This window comes from Podarcis liolepis, assembly GCF_965112155.1.
Source record: "Podarcis liolepis genome assembly, chromosome: 3".
In the NCBI taxonomy this organism is placed as follows: domain Eukaryota; kingdom Metazoa; phylum Chordata; class Lepidosauria; order Squamata; family Lacertidae; genus Podarcis; species Podarcis liolepis.
The window spans coordinates 48,495,729-48,520,156 of NC_139557.1; the positions used below are offsets into that span (position 1 = coordinate 48,495,729).

Genomic DNA, 24,428 nt, shown 5'->3' on the forward strand with positions numbered 1-24,428 from the left:
TGAAAGTTATGGCATTGTATAGATATGATTGTATTAAATTTGTTCGAAGAAAACCAAACGTTTGCAATCCTGAAAAGTCTCGAGTAAAGACTTTCCCCCATATAACTTGCATATAAAGACGCCAACCTTCGTAAGTTCTTTTCCTCCCCTTTCTTAGAATCTAGCAAAGTGGCCAGGCCAGGCCACAGCCGCGATGTGCACCCCTTACAACATGGGTAGGCAGACTAAGGCCCGGGGGGCAGATCCGGTCCAATCGCCTACTAAATCCGGCCCGCAGACGGTCCGGGAATCAGCATGAGTAGAATGAGTAGAATCAACATGAGTAGTATTTAAAATGCATCTCTGGGTTATTTGTGGGGCCTGCCTGGTGTTACATGAGTAGAATGTGTGCTTTTATTTAAAATGCATTTCTGGGTTATTTGTGGGGCATAGGAATTCGTTCATTTCCCCCCAAAAAATATAGTCCGCCCCCCCACAAGGTCTGAGGGACAGTGGACTGGCCCCCTGCTGAAAAAGTTTGCTCACTCCTGCAACAAGCTAACCCCTTGAGTAATTTATGTACGTTGACTTGTATAAGGTGACTTACCTAAGACATACATAAATTGAAGGAGACTTGCACACTTCCTCGATAGTGTGAGACGTTCCACAGTGGAACAGACTCTCAGGAGAGGTGGCGGGCTCTCCTTCCTTGAAGGTTTTTAAGCAAAGGTTGGATGGCCATCCCGTCATTTATGTTCAAGCTGAGATTCTTGCATTAAAGGAGGTTGGACTAGATGACACTTGGGGTCCCTTCCCACTCTACAATTTTATGATTCAATGTGCCATTGACACAAAGTATGACTGACTGGCTTCCAAGTGAACTGGCAGCTAGTTGGTCTGAAAGTACTGAAGCCTTCCTACAACCCTTGCTGTGTCCAGAACCTCTCTCTTCCTGTCCGTGTGCATCCTGTTTGTGGAACCTCTTGCTTGCGTGTGCAGACGCCTCTCTCACGCAGAGAAATGTTTCCAGCCAAAGAGCCTTCGCTAGGATAATGAATCATGAAAAGAAAAACCTTATGAGAAAAGCTACTTCTCGCTAGTGATGCTAGTAAATCTCCTCCCCTTCCTGCCCTGGTGTGGTATTTCGGGTAAGAGTGTACATTGAGTCCATTCTCTGACCTGGCTGAGTTTGGTCGTAGCACAGCAAAGCTCTGGCTTCTCAAATTGGGGCTCTAACTTGGAGTTCCAGCGAAGTCTGGTGCCAAGTGCCCCTTATTTTAAGGAGAAACCCAGCGTGGTCACAGAACACCACGTATGGTTCTGTCCTTGCTAAACATTCCGGCCCCTTAGACCTCAGCTCAGAAGCAGCAGCATAGCTTTAGCAAAATGCTTTTGCAAATGTTGGCAAGGATGTTATTTACTCTTAAGAGAACCACACTGGAGGATGGGCCAATCAGCATCACGGTGCATCTAAAGTTGTGGGGCGACACATGGGCTTAAGACCTACATCGATGGACTTATGGGATTTTGTTTTGTTTCCATAAATGTGCTTAACTGGGGAGGGGGCGGTAGCGGGGCGGGGGTTGTCCCATTCCCTCTCGCCTTTTCGTAAGCTCCTGCCCGAACAACAGAAAGAAAGAAAGGAAAGAGAAAAGTTGCAGGTCTGTAAACATACTGCTGATCCCCAGGGAGTGAGAGCCTCGGCGATTCTGCGAACAATAGCAGTTGGCCTTGCCTCCGCGATTTGCAAAGTGTTAAGCCTTGAAATTCTTAGCGAATCCTAGTTTTGTTCTCAGGCAGCACCTGCTACTGGGACAGTTTGGGGACTTGACAGAGCCTCTCTCCCGAGGAGGAAGCAGCAGCAGCATACAGCCCTCCCCTCCTCGCCCCTTTCGCCATGCAGTCATCTTTCTTTTCCAGCCATTGTGGAGAAGGGAGCAGCAGGTTTATCTCGGATTACTGAGCGCAAACACAAGGAGAAGCGCAAGCGGGGCGGGGGGGAGAGAGAGACACGTTTGGGAGAGAAGAGATATTGAAAACTTGAAGCCCCTTCACTGGCTGCAATTCTATAAATGCACTTCTTTAGGACCAGGTCCCACTGATACCAGTGGGGCTTACTGTAAACATGTAAACATGCGCGCATGGAGGGAGCGAGGCCGTCCCTCTCCTTCTGATGATGTAGACTGAGTAACTGGAAAGCAAGAGTCCCTGCAAAGTTGGCAGGCTGATATTTTCAAGTTTAATATATAAAGTTGCCCTTTCCTGCTAAACAGTATCTGGGAAATGTTGGGAGTCGGTCTACGGACGTGACGAAGCGGTGCGTACGCGCGTGTGTGTGGATGCACCCGGTCCGCCTGCCAGCCAAGTCAAGGAAGGCATTGGACGGGAGTTTACAGGGGAGGCTCCCGCAACGAAGCCTGTGATTCTGGCAGGGCGTGATTCGGCCGATCCCGTCCAGTCTGCTGCTTGCCGCTTCCTTCAAAGAATACCTTCCCCTGAAAGGACGAGTCCTCCTTTGTAGCCTGGCAGACGGGGGCGGAGTGAGGGGGAAGGGAGGGCGCGGGTTGGGATGCGGAACGAAAGAGCGAAGCCGTCCTGCGCCTGAAAAGAACCCAACCAAGTTTCGGAAACAATGCGAGCAACAGGAGAGCATCCCCACCAGTAGCCTTAACCACGGCGCGCCTAGGGTCAGTTTGTGACCTACTTGCTTTTCCAGTAAACATAGACAAAGGTGGTTTTCCTATGTGTCTTCTTCTTGTTGCAGTTGTTCTTGCTGTTTTACAGAGGAGGTGAGCATCATCGGGTCTCACATACAGCCCCCGTTATCCGGACTCAGCCCATGTGGCTACAAGCAGAGGAGCTACACTTTTCATCATCATCATCATCATCATTATTATTCCCTTTCTTCCGTGTGTGTGTTTGTGTCTCTTCCCCGCCCCCGCCGCCACTTCTTTTCTGTTCCTTCCCCCTTCCTTCTTTCCCTCTCTCCCTGCTCCGAGTTTGATTACAAAGCGAGCGAGAGGGAGGCTGTGCGGGGGGCGTGGTGTCAGCGCCAGGGCCGGGGCCAATGGGAGGCTCCCCCTGCGCCGGTTGCTAGAGGTCTCCACGTAAATCAAAGCGCAGGGAGCCAATGGGGGCCGGAGGGAGGGAGGAGCGGGGACGCGTGCCTTTGCAGTGGGCTCTGCCAAGCGGACTTGCGGGGGAAGCGAGCGGCGAGAGGAGCCCGAGGCGAAAAAGTAGCTGTCAAATGCGCGGCTCCTTTAAGCGGAGCCCTCAGTCCGGCTCGGAGAGTCATGGCGACCACAGCGTCTAACCACTACAGCCTGCTCACCTCCAGCTCGCCCATGGTGCACGCCGAGCCGCCGGGGAGCATGCAGCCGGGCGCCGGCTACAGGGACGCCCAGGCGCTGGTGCAGGCGGACTACGCGCTGCAGAGCAACGGGCACCCGCTCAGCCACGCTCACCAGTGGATCACGGCGCTGTCCCACGGCGGCGGCGGAGGGGGAGGCGGCGGAGGAGGAGGCGGCGGCGGTGGCGGCGGCGGAGGGGACTCGCCCTGGTCCACCAGCCCGCTGGGCCAGCAGGACATCAAGCCCTCGGTGGTGCAGGCCAGCGGCCGGGGGGACGAGCTGCAGCAGCAGCATCACCAGCAGCAGCAGCAGCAGCAGCAAGGCAGACCGCCGCACCTGGTGCACCACGCCGGGAGCCACCACGCCGCCGTGGCCGCGGCCGTGGCGTGGAGGACTGGCGGCGCGGCTCACCTGCCGCCCGGCATGGCCGCGTCCAACGGCGGCGGCCAGGGCGGGCTCCTGTACTCGCAGCCGCCGGGCTTCACGGTCAACGGCATGCTGGGCTCCGGGCAGCCGGGCATGCACCACCACGGCCTGCGGGACGCCCACGAGGAGCCGCCGCCGCAGCAGCAGCAGCCCCCTCACCATCCCGACCACCTCTCCCAGCAGCAGCCGCAGCAGCAGCACCCGCACGGGCAGCAGCAGCAACAGCAGCACCACCACCCGCACCACCACCACGAGGCGCACTCGGACGAGGACACGCCGACCTCGGACGACCTGGAGCAGTTCGCCAAGCAGTTCAAGCAGCGGCGGATCAAACTGGGATTTACCCAAGCGGACGTGGGCTTGGCCTTGGGCACGCTCTACGGCAACGTCTTCTCGCAGACGACGATCTGCAGGTTCGAGGCCCTGCAGCTGAGCTTCAAGAACATGTGCAAGTTGAAGCCTTTGTTGAACAAGTGGCTGGAGGAGGCGGACTCGTCGTCGGGCAGCCCCACCAGCATAGACAAGATCGCGGCGCAGGGGCGCAAGCGGAAAAAGCGCACCTCCATCGAGGTGAGCGTCAAGGGCGCCCTCGAGAGCCATTTCCTCAAGTGCCCCAAGCCTTCCGCCCAGGAGATCACCTCGCTGGCGGACAGCCTCCAGCTCGAGAAAGAGGTGGTCCGCGTGTGGTTTTGTAACAGGAGACAGAAAGAGAAACGCATGACTCCCCCGGGAGGGACTCTGCCGGGAGCCGAGGACGTGTATGGGGCCAGCAGGGACACGCCGCCGCCACACCACGGGGTACAGACTCCTGTGCAGTGAACTCCGCCGTCGGCGGGGGAGGAGGAGCAGGGGGGAACTGGGGGGGCCGAGCCTGGCCCCTTCCCTCGAACCCCTTACTCCTCCAACTCTTTCGATTGTTTTCTCCCTATTCCCCTTTAAAAAAAAAGCAGACAAAACAAAAAAAGGAAGGAAGGCGAATGCACTGAACTATCCTTGAAACGGTAGCAAAGTGTGTAATGAATGGTGTGTTTCTGACCTTTACAGGCGAATAACCAGGCAATGAAGTGCAGTGAGTATATGGATGTGTGTGTCAGAGAAGCGAGTGCATGTTTGCCCCTTCCACCTCTCCCCCGCTCTCTCTTTCTCTCTCTCTCTCTCTTCCTTGCATCCAGGCGCAGGCAGATAAGAGAGACGCCCCATTGCAAATGTCAAGGCGCTGCACAAAACCTTCCCCCCTCTGGGTATAGGCGAAAGCCGGCCGGCCTTTTGTAGCAGGGGGCCTTGCCCGTTAAATACTTGGTGGGGTCTTCGCCAAAGGCGCCTAGAAGGAAAGCAGGGAAGATGATGCTTCGATGCTCTGCAGCGCGCTTTAGGTTGGGTTGCTTTGGCTGGGGGTGGGGGGCGCGGATACAAAGGCAAATGTGGTAGGCAGGTGTCATTAGAAGGGTTATGCCGTTCTTGTAAAGAGAGAGAGAGAGAGAGAGGAAACCGTCTGAATTTGCACTGCAAGGAAACAGAAGTTTACAGATCTCTCCCTTTCCTGCCTCTGTCTGGAGGTGACTTGCATTTTGCTCTCTGTGTGTATGTGTTTGCTGGCCAGCGGTGGGACAATGTACAAAAATCCGTGTAAGCCTTTGCCTTTCCTCTTTGTGTTGTTGGACGCGAAGTTTTGGAGTCAGCCTTCGGCGGAGGTCATGTTTAATTTGCTTTTTCTGCCATCATTAACCTCCGGAGTGGGGGACGCTGGGCTCTCCTTAGGGTTAAGTAGATCTTGAGGGGAAGCGTTAAGAAAAGGACAGAGACGAGAAGGAGGTGGGGGAAGAAACAACTGCCACTTCCCACACAGAGAAATGTGGCTGTGGGTATGTATCCCACCCCCACCCCCCCAGCTGCAAGGCAAGGTAGGTGTTTGTGTGAATGAGTGAGTGAAACGGAGAAGGGGGCAGGACTGGGGGAAGGGACGTGAAGAATTAGAAACTCGCAGAAATAAGATTATAAGTGTGTGTGTGTGTGTGAGAGAGAGAGAGAGAGAGAGAGAGAGAGAGAGAGAGAGAGAGAGAGGGGGGGACCCATTCTTGCTTTTCCAGCAGAAAGTGGCACTTTGAAAGAAACTAACAAGTTTTTTTTGGGGGGGTGGAGTGTCAGATGGGAGAAAGAGAGAGAAAGAGAGACTAATGCTTAGCTTCACAGATCCTGTACAGAAAGTTCTCTGTATGTCTTGTCCAGCGCTGCTCTGCCCTATGCTGACATCTGCTTTTAAATTTGGGATGGGGTGGGGGTAGAAATTCAGCTCAAGAACATTCATTCTGATCCTTAAGATCGTCACTTGGAAGTAAGTTCCACTGATCTAAGAAAGGTGCTCAAGGTTGCAGCTCTGGGCTGTGATCTTGAGATGCATCATTTCCATTTGGGAGAAGATAACACTCAGTTCCAAGAGTGACACCCACTTTAGGTGGGACTTGCTTTCACATCATGTGCTGAAAAAAATCAGGATTGAATGTAAGCGGTCTAAGAACTGCAGTCCCATTCATCTCAATGGGAGGTTTCCAACTTACTTCAGCAAAGATGTGGGATTGTATGAAGTACGCTCTGGACAAGAGAGTGGAGGAATTTTAAGCAATGATTAAACCCATTGAAATCAGTGAGGTTAAGACTAAGAAGGTAGCCAGGATTTCCCCCATTGTAATCAATGGGACTTATTTCCAAGTAAATGTTTCTATGGGGATTGCTTTAAAAATCCAAGTACTGTACTTGGTTTTCAGTGGTCAGTATGTGGGAGTTGTGGCCACATGCAGCTGGGTGAATTTCTCTTTAAGGTTTATTCTCACATTTTAGATGCATCCCACGTCCTTTCTTGAGACTTCAGCATAACATGTGGCATGAAAAGGACCGGTTTAACTTTGTCGGCCTTTTCTCTTTTCTCCAAAGGGAGCCAAATGAAGGGAAAACAAAGCAACCAAAATGCCATTTTTCAATTTGTCTTTTTCCTGTCCCCTTTGTGTTAGTCATTTAATAGCTGCATTTTGCTTGGTAGAAAATGGTTAACTTTCCAAAAAGCAAAAGGCTCTAGAGAGGGAAGACAGGAAGGGGAAGTTGAAATTGTATATTATATTCTATATTGGGGCAAAGGGGGAGGGGGTAACCCATGAAACTGTGAGAGTGACATATTCATATTTTGAAACATCTACTCAGCACAAAAAGGGGGTGGTCTGTATAACTTTTTAAAAAATAATATTTACAAAGTTTGCCTAGTGGAGTGTTTGAGAATTCTGAGGCCAATGAAATATTCTCTCAGAGAAACTTGCAGATAAACATTGGAGGAAGTAGGTGGGATTTAATAATACTATATTCTTCAACTGTTTTTCTAAGCGCCAGTGTCTGGCATCAGATTTTTTGCCCCTCCCCACTTCCCCTTGAGAAGACAAATACAGCTTTCTGAGAAGCCTATTCATTGGGCCTTTATTCTATTTTTGCAACAGTGCCCCCCCCTTTAAAAAACTATATGGACACTGGTTTCTCTTTAATGGTATTGAGCTGCTGTCGATTACTGTATGGGGACAAACTTCTTTAAAAATATTCAGGTTGGGGCAGTGGAAGTGGCAAAATGGGGGGGGGCAGTGACACTTATTAATATTTGGGTAAGGTCAAAAGAAGCAGATCCTCTAAACCCTCCAATAAGTTTACTTAAAATTTTAAAACAAAGTTACCACACAAACCTTACCACTCTGTATATATGTTTAATATTTGTCCTTTGAAATGCAGAAATAGTTTAAATGTTTTCTTTGTCTATTTTTCTTTTTTCTTTTTTTTAATGCTACCCAGGGAAATATTTTCATATCATTTTTAAGTGGGCTGCCTCAATGTATATTTATTTCTTTTAAAGCAAACAGGTTCTGGAAACTGTTTTTTCTGTAGCTTTAAATGAGTAGGTGAACAAACAAACAAAATCTATATGGGATGTAATATTTTTTTTTTTGGTTCAGTCTCTTTAAAGAAATACTTTGTTTTTTGGTACATTTGGATGTGCTTGTGGGGAAAAATAAAAGCGCAGAGATCCTTATATATTTATGTTAAAGTAATATTTTATTATCTACATAAAACAGAAATACACAAGACCTTTATAGTTTGTTCGAGTTATTGGCATATCTTTTATTTCCCTTTTTTAAAAAAAACAAAAAAGAAATAGTACTGAGAGTGGCGACATAGTTCTTTGGAAATGGGAAATATGTGGGAAGAAATAGAATCTAGCCTTTCTATTGCCTTGCATTCTCTGTCCTTCCTTCTTACTCCATGACATTTTGGAATAAAATGTATGCCTAATCTATTGACAGATTTCGCTGGTATAATTCCGGCAGCTGGTAGAGTGCAGGAGGAATGTGGGCCGGGAAGGAACACTGTTAGGTAGGCACAATTGTCTTTCCAAGGTTCGGCCTTTAATGCTGGAAGCCACCGCAGTGTGTATATTTTGATGCTCTGGGAACCAGTTTCTATTGGAACGCGTGTGCGAAGACGTATATAGCTGGTTGGAGGCTACACAAAATCTAAGCATCTACATGTTCTCATTGTCAGTCGCTGGGCTGGGGTTTTCGATGTAGCGTGTGCCGCTTTGGGCTGCGATCATAAGCTCTCACACTTACTTGGCAGTAAAAAGTTCCATTCAAACCACCAAGACTATATTAAGTTGAAGGGCAAACCACTTTCTCTAGAGTAGGCTCGTTGATATCCCATTGCAGTCCATGGGATTCACTGCAGCACTATCGCCACGGGATAACCGGTGGATGGATAACTGTAGCCCAAACGCCTAAGTGTTTTGTTTTTAAAGGAACAGGGCATTATTACTATTTTTAATCAAGCTCTTTTAACGCTAAACATGCGGTTGTTTATCTTGGACTTCCTTAGTCAGTCTTGCTTAGCCATGTGCATTTTGTCTCCTTCCAAATCAAAGTTTTGTCAGGTAGATTGCCAGTTCTTCTTTAGACATTTGAAAGGCTTCCGTGGGCTATGCGACGCTTTCGTTCTTTCAAGTAACAAATAAACTATTCTTTGGAGTAATTTCTACGCTGCAGTGTAGGTTCTACAATAGAGATGCAGCCAGATCCCCAACTGAGGAACAGCTCAGCTGAAGTACTATAATCTAACTGGACCCGCGGCCCTAAAGGTTGTCTCTTGGAGGTGAGTTCCTTTGAAATCAATGGAACTTTACCCTCAGGAAAGCGAATACAGGAACTGGAAGTTTAGTTCCAATGGAACCTGGGCTTTCCAACTAAGACTGGATAGACTGCACGCCAGCTCAGATCAAATTGCTTTCGCCCAAGCTGGGTGTGGTTCAGATTGCTAATGTGTGTGCACACGAACAACATTATAGGGGGCGGCTATAATCCCGCTATACATTTCTGTGGAGCTTCTGTTTAGGTCCTTGTGGACATGACTAGGTTATTGGGTGCTATGCCCGTCAATAGCCCATTTCCTATTTTTCCCATAGATGTGGGGTGGCATCTTCAGCGTTAGCATGTTTTGGATACTAACACCTTCTTGCCTAGTTTCTTGGCTTTTTAGAAGAAAACTCCACCAACGCCACAGCCACTCCGCCCTAAGTCTTCCCACCACCGCCTTTCCCCTTTTAACGATAGTTTCCAGGCTTATTAGATTTAATCATCTTTTCTAACTCCTAGTCAATATTACACGCGTCCCAAACAGATTCAGCTAAATGATCTTATCAATAGTCTGGAAACGAAGTGACAGAAAGAAGGAGTGTTCTGTGACCGCAGATATGCTGATGGGTAAAATGTTTAAGCTGGGTATAGATTGAATGTCCCTTGGTCAATAGCTCGCTGAATTGTCTGTATTTTTTTTTAATAGTGGAGGGGGGTGGGTTGTTTGAGGAGTGGAAAGCTGGGCAGCATCTGCCCTCTGCAGGACATTTCAATGGTCTTGGAAATGGAATCTTTTGCTTCTTCCCCCTGCGCGCGCGCGCGCGCCACCCGAGTTGGTGTGTGCGTTTGGAGTGGTGGTGGGATCACGTGCGCGACGCTTGGTTGGGCCAGGTGAGATTTTTAGTTGAGCGCCTGGCTTTCATATCTGAAAGGATTAGTTTGGAAAGAAGCCTTTCCCTTCCTCCCCCGCTAAAGAATTTGAGCCTCCTGCCTATATTGATAGAACTGCTGGGTGATGGTTACAGCGTTGGGACAGAGAGAAACTACTTTGGGAGAGGAGCTCACCCAGGGCGCTTCAACCAAGGATTTAGCATTAGGGATATTGAGGAGCATATCTTTAATCGAGGAGGAGGAAACTGGTCAGGTACCGTCGAGGTTCCCTTTCACCGTCACCTTGTATTAACTGTCAACAAGGGAAGTCCTGTTGTTCCTTTCTGCTTTTGTGCTCCCCCCTCCCCTCTTAAAAGACTGTCACCAAGGTTTTGTGGAAAGAGGAGCTGGTGTCCCAATAATAGCAAGAAATACCAGGAGAGCGGTGGGAAGTATTGGGTGCTAGTCAAGGTGTGAGCGACGCTTCTGAACAGCTTCTGAGCGTCTCTAGACAATAGCAAAATAAGGGCATGCCCTCATCTCTTGCAGGAATTGACAGAGATGCGAGGAAGTTAGATCTGGTATCAAACTGTGGACGAGAAGGCCCAGTGCTTGGGATTGAAATCCTAATTTCAAAAGTGGCTTGAGAGAGAGGAAGAGAGTTTATCTGAATAAAGAGAGGCATGGGGAAGTTGCAGTGATAACAATCTTTTCTACAAACAATAATAGTTGGAAATCGATTCATTCTTCGACGGAGCTTCAGTTTGGCTTCAATGCCTTGCCTAATAAGGAGGTACTAGGAGTAGAGGCGAACAGGAGATGTATTTACAGTATATTTTGCTTTCTTTTCTTTTGGATAGCAGAAAAGAGGGGATGTTTTCCCAGTGTTTCTTTTATTCTAGTGTTTTTAGTTGTTCAAATCAGAAACTTTTCCGTCAGGATGGTCTTTCTTTCTTTTCTTTCCTTCTTTCTTTCCTTCTTTCCTTTTCTCTTTCTCTAAGTTCCACGGTTGATGTTTACATTTTCTGGCCCATGTGATAAATGCATATGTAAACGTTGCTGATTTTAATTTTTTTTAAAAAAGAGGTTTTTTCCCACGAGGCCTTTGTATGGAGGCAGCCTGTTTCTGACTACTGACCACCTCGATCCACAAACTAATTAAGTCAATTTCCTTGCTTGTCATTCCATGCGGATTTCAGCTTCCTTGCCGTCAAAAATACTCCCACTTCATTTGCTTGCGATCCGGAGTCGAAAGCAACGCTGGCGCTTACCGCTGCTTGCCTCCTGCCCCCTCTCCCATTTGCTGGTTCTGACTTACCTATAAATCCTGGAAGGCAAGAATATTGGCAATAATTTGGCACAACTTGAGAATAATAATAATAATAATAATAATAATACCAACAAAAAAGGCTCACCGTTTCTAAACTTCCTAGCCTGACTTGAATTTTTCAACTAAATCCTATTGGATTTGCTCTGACCTCTCTGAATGTACAAGAGAACAGAAAGGCCGTCTCACAGACAAATAGAAACCCGCCTCTTTTCTTAAACTTTACTCAGTGTCTTTCAATACAATGCCCCACCCCGCTCGGATCTTAGACTTGCTTCTTTGGAAGTACGAGCCACAGAGCTCCAGGGTTTTACTTCCTGGTAGGTATGCTTAGGATTTCAGCCTTTTACCCACCTGGTAAAAGTAGAAAGGTTACGCGGTATAGATACGGATCTTGAAACTGGGAAAGATTGCAGGAAGTGAACGAGGGGATTTTGGAGCGAGGGTGTAACTTTCACTTGTCAAATGTGGCAGACACCAAAGCGTTAACGAAAGTGATAACTGAGAGTTAGCAGGTGTGTATGCTACATTATGTGTACCATACAACAGTAAGTTAACTGCATATTACTGGAGAAAACAACTTCCTTGTAAAATATCCTTTATGAATACAGAATTTTATATTTTTATTTTAAAGTTTTAAACAGGATACTGTAATTATGTCTCAAGCGATGGCAAATCACCCAGGCAAGGAGAATGCCATGGCATTTCAGTATAAAGGCTGCAGTCAAATCCATATTTTTCTGGATATAAGTCCCATTGAGATCAATAGGTCCTACTTTGTGTGAAGCGCCCTGAGATCTTGGATGAAGGGCGGTATATAAATCTAATAATTAAATAAAAAATAAAACCCTTAGGATTGCCCTGAAATGAACATAATTTGCAATTAAATGCAGGCTTGAGGAAGATAGAGGCTTCCCATTCCTGGGCAGGTAACAATGGCCGCATTTTAGTTTGTTTCTCAATCCCTAGATTGTGTTCGAATTTTTAAGACTACACTCCTTACTTGAGTGTAAGCCCCATTGAACGCAGTAGGGCTTTACTTCTAGGGAAAATGCATAGTATCGGGCAGAAATACTACAACCACATGCAAATTCTATGAAATTCAGGTTTAAGATGCAGGATTTAAAATCCCATGAATGAAATAAATCTCACTGAACTCAGTAGGAGTCATTTACAAATAAACATGCGTAGGATCGTGCTGCAAAGCACATTTTTATTGGAAACAAAGTTCTGTGGTGAGAGTTGATACAGTTGAGAGAATAATATGCTTCAGACAGAATTAAGCAGCTGGATCAAACGCCAGCAGAATAGCACTCGGCTGCTTGTGAACCAGCTTGAAGGTCGAATACACACACACATACACACACACGTGTGCAGATGTTTATGTTTAAAAACCCACAATCACCCTGTCTGTAGCACACTTTAAAAAAAATACTTTAGCTTGACAGCTTATTCTTTATATGATTTTTAAAAATATGCTTGATACTTAAGTATCAAGAAACCGTTAAAAAAATTAAATTCCTATTAATGTAACTGGCGATTCAACCCACTTTTTCAGGGAAAATCCCATTACAGTAAACAGGGCTTGGATCGAAGCCACAGCTGGAAAAGAAAGGGTTTTTTAAATCATTGGAATTTCTGTCTAATTTAGAACTGGAATATTAGTGTAAATAACATTAAAGTCTATTGGCCGTTTATTTGTTATGTTACATTCCAGCTCAGTGCTGGCTCGGCCACAAATCAGCAAACCATGGTGATTTCCATACACTCTGGGTATCTTAGAACGATAAAGGTCGATTTGCAACAGCTTCTTTTGCTTATATTGGCATCCTTGCAGGATTCACCTATCCTTACGGAACTCCTAGGTCTTTCAGAATGGTTATATTTTATCATCTGACACCCTGTTCTCCACTTGCAATGGGGGGGGGGGGAAGCAACAACAAACCATTGAATTGCAAAGGGAATTTCTTTCAGCAAATGCGTGTCTGATATCTGGAGTTTTAGCTAGCTTCATATGGTGCCACAATTGAGTAATGTGTTTCGCCAAAGCGAAAAGCTGAAACATAAAACCATAGGGAGAAATAAGTGAGCAAAGAAATTATGCTTTAAAAAAAGAAAAGAAAAGCGGAATAGCTGAAAGGACCGTGAAGGAGATCTCTAAAGGGGACCTCTTAAAATGTCATGGCCTCCTTTCTTTCTCCCGAGTGGGAATAGTTTTTGAACACTGTCTCTAAACTAGTTCCTCATCGTAGGCTAACTAGCAGTTCTGAACAGGGAAGACGTTGTTGAGCTCCCAACGAGTTTATTAATGGCATCGCCAACAAACAAAACACCTCTGCTCTTGTGTATGACACCACCATAGGCACCTTAATGTCTCTAGTTAGTAGTACTATGCAAACATATTTCGAATTTAACTTGAATGTCAGTCAATGAAGACTTGACGAGTGGAAATGGGTCTTTCAAAAAGACTTTCAGAACACTTTTCTGCAAAGCTGTTAAAACTCAAGAGCGGGCATTCAGACAACTGACGACCCATAAACTTACTGGGAAGTAAAATTATTAACGTAATAAACGTATTGCTCTAATATGGGATTTGGAATTCTACTAGAAAGCGAGTCTCGTGGATTCTTACGGACATGACTGCTAAGTAAATACTCTTTGAATTGCTACTCCTCTGAATCCATTTTTGGGTGGTAGACATCCAAATATTTTGCCTTGACTGCTGGATTTAGCAGGATACCAGCAAAAGGGGTGGGAGTTATAGGTCCTCCCACAGATCTCGGTAGGTGAATACAGAGGACCAACTTAAAAATCACGCCATGTTTTAATTTTGGCGTTTTGGACCCCTGGTCCTTACTGTCGAGTAGGCATGCTTAGGACTGCAGTCTTGAGCGCCAAGAATGTGCACGATAACCGTGTTGTCGTCCTTATCACTGCTTTTGCGCCAACCCCGAGGAACTGGCTAGATCTAAAACTGCACTGAATCATGCGAAGGATGGTTGCCAGGATCTAGGACCAAGGGAGAGACAAGTGTAGGCATCGCTGGGCTTTTGTTGCCGGAAAGAAATTGTCTCCTAAATTCCTAATGCAACGTCCGCCTGCCAGGGACTCGACGATCGAGTCTGGTCTTGTTGCCAGTTTACTGCGAAGCCAGTCCCATGTTATTCAGTGGCATTTACTCCCCAGAAAGTGTGCACCCGATTGCAGATCTTTCTTTTATCCCCCTCGCGCCCCTGCCAAGAGAACAGACCCATTCTGGCCCAGCCTCTCCCCACCCTCCAGGCTTGGTTTCCAAGTCTAGCCGGCCCAAGGAACTTCTAAGCGAAAGTTTTCGGCAGCCCGTCTCATTCATTAATTGCCCGTCCCTGCTCGCTTCATTCATGGCTCCTCCAGTCATTCATTGCCAAGTCCACGGAGGCACCAGCTCCTTGGTCAGTAGGGGAGACGCACAAACAAGGATGGTGCTATTTATTTCCCTCCGCCTGTGGATTTCGAAGACATTCAAGCAGGCACAATCATTAAACTAATTTGTATTTGATTGTTTGGGCGGACGAGGGTGAGTTTTATTACACTAAAGCATTCAAGCACGCACGCACCGCTGATTAGCAGTATACATTAAATAAAGTTGTTTGTACACATTGTCTTACCACATATAGGCAGCCTTATTATTCTAATTACTCTAATTAGGGCATTGCAATGGTTTCGATTTGATTTGAGGAGGCATGGATTCGTGCTAGTCCTTTTGGAAAAAAGGAAAACGCTCTCTGTGAGCAGGTTCTCTCACTACTTCCATTCACGCCTTCAAAATGCATCACATTATGGGCCAAATTCATAAAGAACCTTGGGAGACATCAGAATACAGTAGAATGTTTAAGGATACGGAGTCTAGACTCAAGAGAGATAGTATGTGCGTGTCCCATCCCTCTGTATTATTATTATTATTATTATTATTATTATTATTATTATTATTATTATTATTATTTCAACCAACCTCCAGACCAACAATCTGCAGCTTCTCCTACCTGCTCCCCTCCCCAAGGTCTCTCCTCTCCTCTCAGCTATTGTAACGCTCACTTTAGAAAGAGCTATCTTAAGTATATATATTTCTGGAAATCTGTTTCATAAGCTTGAAATGAATGTGATTATTATCTGATATCAGTTCATCAAACGTGTTACATCTATAGGGGACTTATAATTAATTTCTTAATCCTGTTTGAGACTTCTCCCTGCCCATGCATGCATCTCTCTCTCCCTCCCCCCCCCCCCACAAAAAAAAGCCAACAGCCGAGTCTGGGGAAGAGATTTTACATTTTTTAAATATATTTCTTCTTTCCCTGTTTTTCGTTTTTTAAATGAGCAGCGTTGAAAAATGTCTTTGCGGAAGAGGCATGAATTTGTTGTCTAACTAACCAGCCGAATACAGGGTTCTCTTAAAACAGGACTGTTGCGAAGCTTATACTTCTCATTCAGCAGAAACATTCTTTCCTTCTGTGTTCGTCTGTCTTTTTCCCTGGGAAATCCGGCTGATTCTTACATCCACCTCCACCTTGGGGGAACTTGACTGAAAGAAGCGCTTGCGGTTAGGCGAGTAAAACTGTTCTCCTTAGCTCGCCTGTGCTTCCAACAGCTCTTAAAACTGTGGATTTGGAAGGATCCTGTAGATGTGTTTTTCATACCCAGACTTTAGCTAACTCTCTGTCCCTTAATACATCGCCTCTCTACAGTGGAGCAAAGGGAGAGAGTTCCTGATTGACTTTTGCAGATCACCCAGTTGCTCATGTGTCTTACAAGCGGGCCCACCCCCCTCACCCCCATCCCTTCTTCCATCAGCTAGGAAGCCTAATGAAAAACTGACACCCCCCCCCCCACTTTCGCTGATTGTACCTAAAGGTGAGGGATAAACGGCCGTGAGTGTGAGTGTGTGTGTTTAATGCACACCAGGAAAAACCACCCTCCTAAGCTCCTTTGTGAGGCTTTGGCTGAGGAGGAGAAGGCGTGTGGAGGCGGCTGGAGGCTTGAGTTCTCTGAGAACTCCCTTTCAAGCTTGCTCGGGCCTGCTCTGGGTTTACTCTGCAGCTCTTGGTTGCTTTGAAAACCAGGTGGACCCTCCACGGTTTGAGAAGCTCAAGCCACATGCTCTCAGCTTCTCGTCCACCCCCCACCCTCCCCATTCATCCCACCGGGCCCACAAAGAGGGAGCGGAGGGAGACAGAGGGGAGGGTTTGAGCTGAAAGGGATCCAGAGGCTTCCAGCGCCAGGAAAAAAAGGAGTGGGGGGCGGGATGGCCTTGTAGAAGTCGCTGCAGCCCAGCCGAGGGGAAGAGGACGGCCAAGGCGAGGCCCCGGGTTGCAGGGAAGGGAGAATTCGGCTGGGGTGGCTTGCCCGTCTGGCGGCTACTTTCCAGAGGAGATCAAATATTCCTCCAGCAGACTCGCGAGCGGGAGAGCGCCTGGAAAGGATGAGGGCGGGAGGAAGGGGCGGGTGGGAGGCTTTGAGCCAGCCAAATGCCCCTCTCTGCCATAACCATTCTCTGCGTCCCTGGATTTATCCTTCCCTGGGGAGTTCATTGTACAACACAGCCCGCCTGCCCTTCTCGCATGAATCTGTTTTGTAACAAAGTCTCCCCAGCGAGTGTATTAGAGAATAAAGCCTCTCTTCCCTCCCCCCCACCACCCCGTCCCTGCCCTCTTTCTCCCCACCCCCCTCCCCATCCTTTTGATTCACGCCCCCCTCCCCTCTTTCCCTTCACTACAGCATCTGTTCTGGGAGCGCTCTTCTAGTCCTTAACTGCAGGGAAATAAAAGAGTGGAACTCGGGCGCCCCACAGCGGACACGAGCGTAACTTGCTGTAACAAACAGAGGCAGCGGCCGAGAGGGCGGGGGGAGAGAATATATACAGTATATATAAAAAAAATCTAGGCGTCTAACCTCCCGCGCCTTGTCCAGTTCGGAAATAAACTTGCCGATTAGGATATGTCGGTTTGAATAATCGCTTTTCAAGACAAACCCGCTCATGTCTGAAGCCAGCCTGTAGCAGAAAGGTTAAAAGGAGAAGAAACATGAGGTGGTTTTAAAAAAGAAGAGGGGGGGGGGAGGGGGAGAGCGTCTCCCTCCCGTCATCACCTCCTCTTGTTTATTTCTTGCTTCTCTCCACAGATCTGGAACAGATCAGGGATTTCTGTTGTTGTTTTAAGGCCATATGCATCCTCCATAGTTCACATTGCAACGGGGCAGGATATTGGTTCAGTCCCCTGGTTTCATTTGAATTGCCTATAAATCTGGTATAATTTTAAAATACAGCCAGCAAGGTCAAAGGTTGCTTTTGTTTTGTTTTTAAGTCCAGATTCAAAATGCTTTCATAGATGTAGTAGTTCTTAGCTTCTTTTTGTTTTCGACTTTGCATTCCCACACATTTGTAATTCAAAATCGTGACACTGGCTGGAAGGTATATTCATTTTCAAAACAGATCTCTTCTGATTTTCATCCCTATAGCTTTCTGCAGTGGGTGTTAGAATCTGGGCCAAAGTCTTTCAGTGGAAGCCTTCGCAATGCAGTGCCTTTTCCTTCTTCTTTCTTTCAAACTGGGTCTCATTTGTATCTAGAAATACTCTCAAATCTGAAAGCTCCCCGCCCCCTTAACAACAAGAGAAAAACCTGTGCTGGATTGGACCAAGGATTCAGCACGGCAAGCATCCTCTTTGCAGCATGGATCAGACAGATACTTCCAGAATTGCCATCCCCCCACCACCACCCCAAAACCTAAACTATTACTGTTGCTGGGTGCCTGTAAATGGTATTATTCAGCGGTATACTGGCTCCAAACAGGAATGTTCTCTTTACTTATCCTAACTAATAGCTGTTGAAACTGTTGACAGTCTTATCCTGGATAGGAAAGCTACCTAAGCCAGAGGTCATCACTACATATTGTGACAGCAGATTCCATAAGTTAATTATGCATTTGTTCAAGGTAGATATAGAAATTGTCTGCAGTTATTCAGTGGTGAGGGCAATGTACCTCAACTCATATTCTGGATCACTTTTATACACTTTTTATTTTATTTTATTTTATTTTATTTTATTACTTAATATGTCCCAGCATCGAGCCCTGCCACACATTGGTGGGCCGTGCAATGTATTTGTGCCTGCAACAGAAAACAATCATTTCCCCAACAGCTGTTAAGGTTTCAATCCTACATATGCTGACCATTTAATACAACAGGACTTGTTTTGAAATAATTTATTATAGACCACTTAGAGTTTTCACCTACAGTCAAGCGGTAGATCAATTTTGTTAAATACAACATACCAAAAACCAAAAACAGAGTAAGGATAGATAAGATTGCCCAGCTCTTTGTTTAATGGCTGCATGTGTTAATGACTCAAGACAACCTTTGTCAGCTGGGCTCTTTCCAGATGTTTTGGACCACGAATCCAATCAGTCCCTGCCAGCATAGTCATGCTGGCAGGGGCTGGTGGAAGTTGTATAAAACATTTGGAGGGCACCAGACTGGCTACTTTAAGAGGCAATATAGGAAAATGTGCAAAAGCCTTTATAGTAATGTTCAGGCTTTCATGGGACCATTTTACACATCACCAAATGCCCACATAGAAGTCTAATTCAGATCCTATTTCTGAAGTATGATGCATGATCCTATGTGCCCTAAGGAGCCATAGCTGGCAGTCAGTTGTGCTTCAGCTTGTACACACAATGCCTGCATGCAGTTATTTCTACATGTGCTATGATTCACCTATCAGGGTTGTACAATTTCCTGTATGGATGCTGATTCCATGTAGGGATTTTGTAGTTTACTTAAATAATTTATATCCCATTTTTTTAATGCTGAAGTTTAACCAAGGCAGCTATGTCTGAACCTGACAGCAGATATGCCCTACGAAAGCACAATGTGCTCACAATGTAAGGCAGAAACATACACAGCAGATGTGTGTCTATTTCTAAAGAGAGCGCACTTGCAGATAGCTTTTTTACAGGTAGTCAGACAGACCAACCCTTGAAATCACACATACATTAAGCACCGAAAGCTGTGCGGTGCAGGCAGGTGTGGGAATTCTCCTATGCCTTGTGTTACCTGTTAGGCAGTTTGTCCCAATCTTCTAAACCAGCAGTGGGAGAAGTTACTATTCATCCAAGTTTGCATATCACATAGTGTGCACAGTAGATAGGTGAGTTTGCTGTTCCACTGTCTGCAGCGGAGTCAGGAAGAGTATTGGTGTTGGGTCATTCCGCAATCAGTGTTCCTGATGCATGAATCAGAGCTCAAGCCACTTTCCCAGCATGTGTTTCCCATTCTTCTTAGCCTCTGCATACCTCCACAAAGCAGCTTCTGGTATTCTAGCCGCCACAGCCTCACTCACCTGCTCTGCAATGATAAAAAAGGTAAAGGGACCCCTGACCATTAAGTCCAGTTGCCGATGACTCTGGGGTTGCAGCGCTCATCTCGCTTTACAGGCCGAGGGAGCCGGCGTTTGTCCGCTTCCGCAAACAGTTTTTCCGGGTCATGTGGCCAGCATGACTAAGCCGCTTCTGGCACAATGGAGCACAGACACCAGAGCAGTGCACAGAAATGCCGTTTACCTTCCTGCCAGAGCGGTACCTATTAATCTACTTGCACTTTTGGCATGCTTTCAAACTGCTAGGTTGGCAGGAGCTGGGACCGAGCAACGGGAGCTCACCATGTCGCGGAGATTTGAACCGCCGACCTTTTGATCTGCAGGCCCAAGGCTCAGTGGTATAGACCACAGCACCACCCGCATCTCTGCAATGATACCTGTCCACAAAGTTGATACCTGGGGATCAGCAGAGGCTGAAACAATCAAGTCCCCAAAATAGGAGCTGTGTGTGCCTGTCCCACAGTAGCTATTTCTATCATTTTACAGCTCCCAAAAATCCTGCCCTGATCCTCATCCAGCAAAAGAACTGTTGTAGTGACTTTCCAGTTGGTGTAGCTTAAAAGGAATATTGTAGCCTTTGAGATATGTTGATGCTCCTTTGGCATATGAGACTGAGTTGTCGCCTTAGGGAGGTTGATGTAGTATATGAACAGCAGCAGTCTAGGTTTCAACTTAAATAAGAATTTTCAAGTGGCATGTCCCTATGTTGATATTTATAGTCTAATCTATTTTTTAAATCCAAGTTTGCTCTCATTTCCATGATGAGGCATTTGCTGCACTGATATTCACTTATCTTGGATCGTGCATGCTTTGTTCCACTACTTCTTTTCGGAGGGATATTCTAATTCCACCATCCTTGAAAATTGCTACAATCTCTATCAAGATTCAGTACAGTTCAAATGAGAGCTGTAGTAATCAGAATCCAAGGCTGCAATCCTGCGCACACTTACTTTAAAGAAAACCCCACTAGACATACTGGAACTTTCTTCAGAATAAATATGCCTAGGATTGCACAGCAAGCCTCCCAGATTCAACAAAGATCACAAATGGTTGCATCAGAAACAGCTCCAGGTTCTTGAAAAAGACTTCACACATAAATTGTGTGTGTTCTCCATATCACTGATGATTTTCCTGTTCTCCATATCACTGATGATGACTTCACTGTGTTATGCAATCTGTGTTTAGAAATACATTAAGAATGGAAGAGTTCACAGGATGAAAAGGTGGGGATGTTACCCAGATAATTTAGGATTCAGAATTGGCGTGAAACAGATTTTCTAAGCACAGAAACACCCGTTTCAAGTTGTGATGCTTATCCTTCTTGTCTTGATAATCAGGAATGTGCCCAGAAATGTTGTCTTTGTTTTCAGGACTGGCAAAATGTAGCTCTTTTATCACCTATGCTGTCTTCTTCATATGCGTATGAACACGCTCAGACACAAACTTGGGGCCAGGAGAAATCTTTTTTTAAAAAAACAAACAAAAAACAGTGTTTTTTACACAATGTCTGTTATATCTGAGATACAGTACGACAGCAGTAGATTGGAACCCTACCCAGCTCACCAAATAGCACACACTATGTGTATGTCTGTCTGCACCCTTCAAAGTAATGGGCACGTTCTTCACCTGTGCCATTTTTTTCTTTAGAGAATCTTTACGGAAACCATATATGGTCTAAGGAGAACCAAGCCTTTTCTGACTTTAGCCATTTTCTCTGGGTAGTTCCCATTTTATCCCAGTAATGTACACATTATGCACATATTGGATGTTACTTATTCACATTCATCTAGCAGCTGCAGCATGATGGATAAGAGCATAAACGATAAGCAAAGATGCCTTCTGTTCAAGACACAGCTTCAGAGTTGTCTTAGGCAAATTGCTGTGATTCAGACTCAGCTCGCCATCAGTAAAACAGAGATGAAAATGCTGGCCCGAGTATTTTCATCTTATGGTGGCGATTATTTAAATAATTTATCTTTTATTATTTTTATTTTTATTAATAAATTATATCCCGCTCTACACTTTTTTCAACACGGCTTACACAACACAATATGAAGTACATTCAGCATTTTGGGTATAAGCATAGAAGTATAATGCATGTGTGTATCAGTGTGCACACACATATACACACACACAAGTGTTTCCAATACAGGCACATGCTCAAATCTACATGACTAAACATGCACCTAATTGCTGCTGTTCTTATATCATTCGTCCTAGGCTAGGAATGGGCTCACGGATTTCAGAGGGATACTTTGGTGTAAGTGGTTTGATGATTGCGTACCTAGCCAGCCAGTATGTCTGTCTTTCTCTTGATGGGGTACATGTTTTGGTTTTCTTTTAAAAAAACAAACCTCTCACAAACATGCTCTTTGTTGGAAATCTTTGGCAGCATATGAAGGTTCAGAGGCAGCCTGTGTTTCTTCCTTCTTGTTACAGGAAGAAGACTGGGGAGATGCTCTTCCCCTCCCTTCCAACCACCCCCTGACAACGTTGCTTCAAAGCTGCCTTTAATTACGGAACAACTTGCTTGATAGTCGGATAGAAGAATGCGGCCTTCCCTTCACAAGGCATCCAAATTCCACATGCTCCCCTATCTATTCAACTAGCCCTAATGGGCTTTAGCTTTCTCATAATATTATTATTATTATTATTATTATCTCTGGGGTGGTTCTGGATTATGTGGGGTTTTTGCTCACCACATCATGTCTTTATCTCTCTCTCTCTCTTTCTCTTTCATTGTTGTTACTGCTGGTAGTGGTGGTGTACAGTTTTCTCCATGGAGTGAATCATTCCTGTTTAAGACACAGTAGGGGGAAATGCTGCTCATAAAGCAGGATCGCTATCATTTCTGGCTCCTCTTTCCTAAAGCTCTTATAACAAGAACTTGGCAGGAATGCACTTTCAGCTAAGAACTATTAAACAGTTAAGCAGCCAACACCTAACGAAATCTTCCACAAAGAAGACAAACTACCAGCAGACATCTAAACAATTTTTAATACTTTAAAATACATTTCCTTGAACAATCGCAAGTTGGTGACACCTAGAAAACACATGGGCTCCTCCAATCCAAGAATCCAATTGAATTATGTGGAGCTGCCCTAAAGTAATTGCTCAAAGGGCTATGACCCATTCAATTCTCAAAGTGTTTCCTATGTTCACTGAGCTTATGTGTACAAATCACCTTCTCTTTTCTTTTTTTGCCTGGTTGCTGCAGAAAGAGGCAAGGGCACATCTGCCACCATGTAGCTGCAAGCCTGTTTCTAAAGCAGGGTCAGTAGGCAAAGGTGATTCGCTAGAGGCTAACTGTGGCCGGCCTCTGAAGTTGGGGACAACTTTTTTGAGATAATAAATTTCCATGGAAATGTATGGTGTGCTCTGAAACTGCTCTGGATTAACCAGTATAAGTGTTCAAGGTGATGCCATCTGTCCTGAAGGAGGCATCGGGAAATGTGAAATGTATAATGGCCAAAAAGATGCCGACTCTTCTTCTTCTTTTTAATGGGACCCTCTTGAACTTCAGAAATTTGTCCAATAAAAAGATATCACCTTTCTTTATGGTATCACTTATTCTTGATATGGATCAACATGCTATCTTACACACACATGAAAGACTGTTCTAGAATCCATATAAGCCTTGGGTGGCAAAGAAATGTTACAGGCGGGCCTAATCATGTGCTAAGACCAGCGCAAATATTAACATCAACTGCGCCATATGGAAGAGTTTGATGATTGCTTCACCGTAGGGTAAGTAGAGTCCTTAGGTTTGTACTACACAGCAATTTACATCTCAGTTTAGTTGTGCCAAATGTTTCTATAACACATTTAGCCTTAATCCTCCCACAAAGGGGAGGACATGCAAACTAGGTAGATGAAACAACCACCTTTCAGTTAGCGAACATTGTCCCTCGACCTGTTAGGAATGTTCCTCCTGAAATGTAGTTCTTCTATCCATTGTCAACAGCAGGTATGTTCACCCTTTTCAGACCTCGAACCCACTTTCAACCAGGACATGTATTTAGGAACCCATTTCTTAATCTTTTACCACATACTTGCATGACAATACCCTTCCTGCTGCTGTGACCCACCAGTTGAAGACCAGTGCTCTACGGCATCCTATGATATGAGCTGTAATAGTGCTATATTAGTTACACTCTCTCTTTTCCCTTAACAACATGAGAAACTGACACTTGAAGTAACCAATGACCTAATTGATGTCTAGGTTCTTTTACATCACTCCTATAATCAAGCAAGCAGTTTCTGCCCCAAGTGCAGTACGACTACAGCTACAGCATCTCCTAGCATTCCACCTAGGAGGTGGAAACAGATTTGTCTCATATCCCCACTATGGTCTTTGTTTCCCAGCAAGGACTTAGTCTTTCGGAAGCACCTAAGGATGTGTGTGTGTGTGTGCGCACACACAAGTCAATAAAAAGTTAAATGCCAAGTGTTGTGTACTTACTATTAGACACAGTACATTCACACTCGCAAAGGGGGAAGATACAAATTTCTGCATTAAGGATAGTCAACTTCAGAGTACTGTAATAATAAATTGTGGTCATTAGGAAAATGCACAGATACAGTATTCTTTTTTTTTCCTTTTTTTTTTTTTTTTTGCTTACGTTGTTCTGTAAGAGGCCATGTACTTGAATTGTACGATACAAATAATATTTTTTGACATCTCTGATATTTAAAACCTTCAAACTCTGCAACCAGAAACTGAAATGATAAATCATGATTAATTGCACTGATCACATCATTATTATTTGGTGGTATTCAACCAAGTTTTACTCAGAGCAGATGCTCTCCTGTGGTACACACCCACTGAAACATCACTGTGGTGGGGAACTATCCCTGCAAGAATGTAATATTCACACCTTTCATTTGTGCAAATTTATTCAGTTTTAAGATACT

At 45.4% G+C, this 24,428-nt stretch overlaps 1 protein-coding gene across 4 annotated transcripts; it reads left to right on the plus strand.

Moving 5' to 3' along the window:
- The first annotated feature begins 3,156 nt into the window (after positions 1-3,156).
- Positions 3,157-23,068, plus strand: POU3F2 (POU class 3 homeobox 2). 4 transcript variants are annotated; one of them, XR_014524727.1, is made up of 2 exons: positions 3,157-8,156; positions 21,954-23,068. XR_014524727.1 is itself a non-coding variant. In XM_083497697.1 (2 exons), exons 1-2 carry the CDS (start codon positions 3,273-3,275, stop codon positions 22,026-22,028), a joined length of 1,356 nt encoding a protein of 451 aa, XP_083353823.1. In that variant the 5' UTR covers positions 3,157-3,272; the 3' UTR covers positions 22,029-23,068. The 4 variants fall into 4 exon arrangements, 3 of the variants coding, with proteins under 3 accessions (XP_083353823.1, XP_083353824.1, XP_083353825.1); XM_083497697.1 differs by having other exon boundaries at positions 3,157-4,553; XM_083497698.1 differs by having other exon boundaries at positions 3,157-4,325.
- Positions 23,069-24,428: the final 1,360 nt, after the last annotated feature.

What these genes read in the sequence shown, in the direction of transcription:
- POU3F2 (XM_083497697.1), top strand. Translation starts at nt 3,273, where the DNA reads ATGGCGACCACAGCGTCTAACCACTACAGCCTGCTCACCTCCAGCTCG. An exon ending in CGCCGCCGCCACACCACGGG is followed by an intron (nt 4,554 to 21,953) that starts GTACAGACTCCT and finishes TTCTTGTTACAG; the next exon opens with GAAGAAGACTGGGGAGATGC.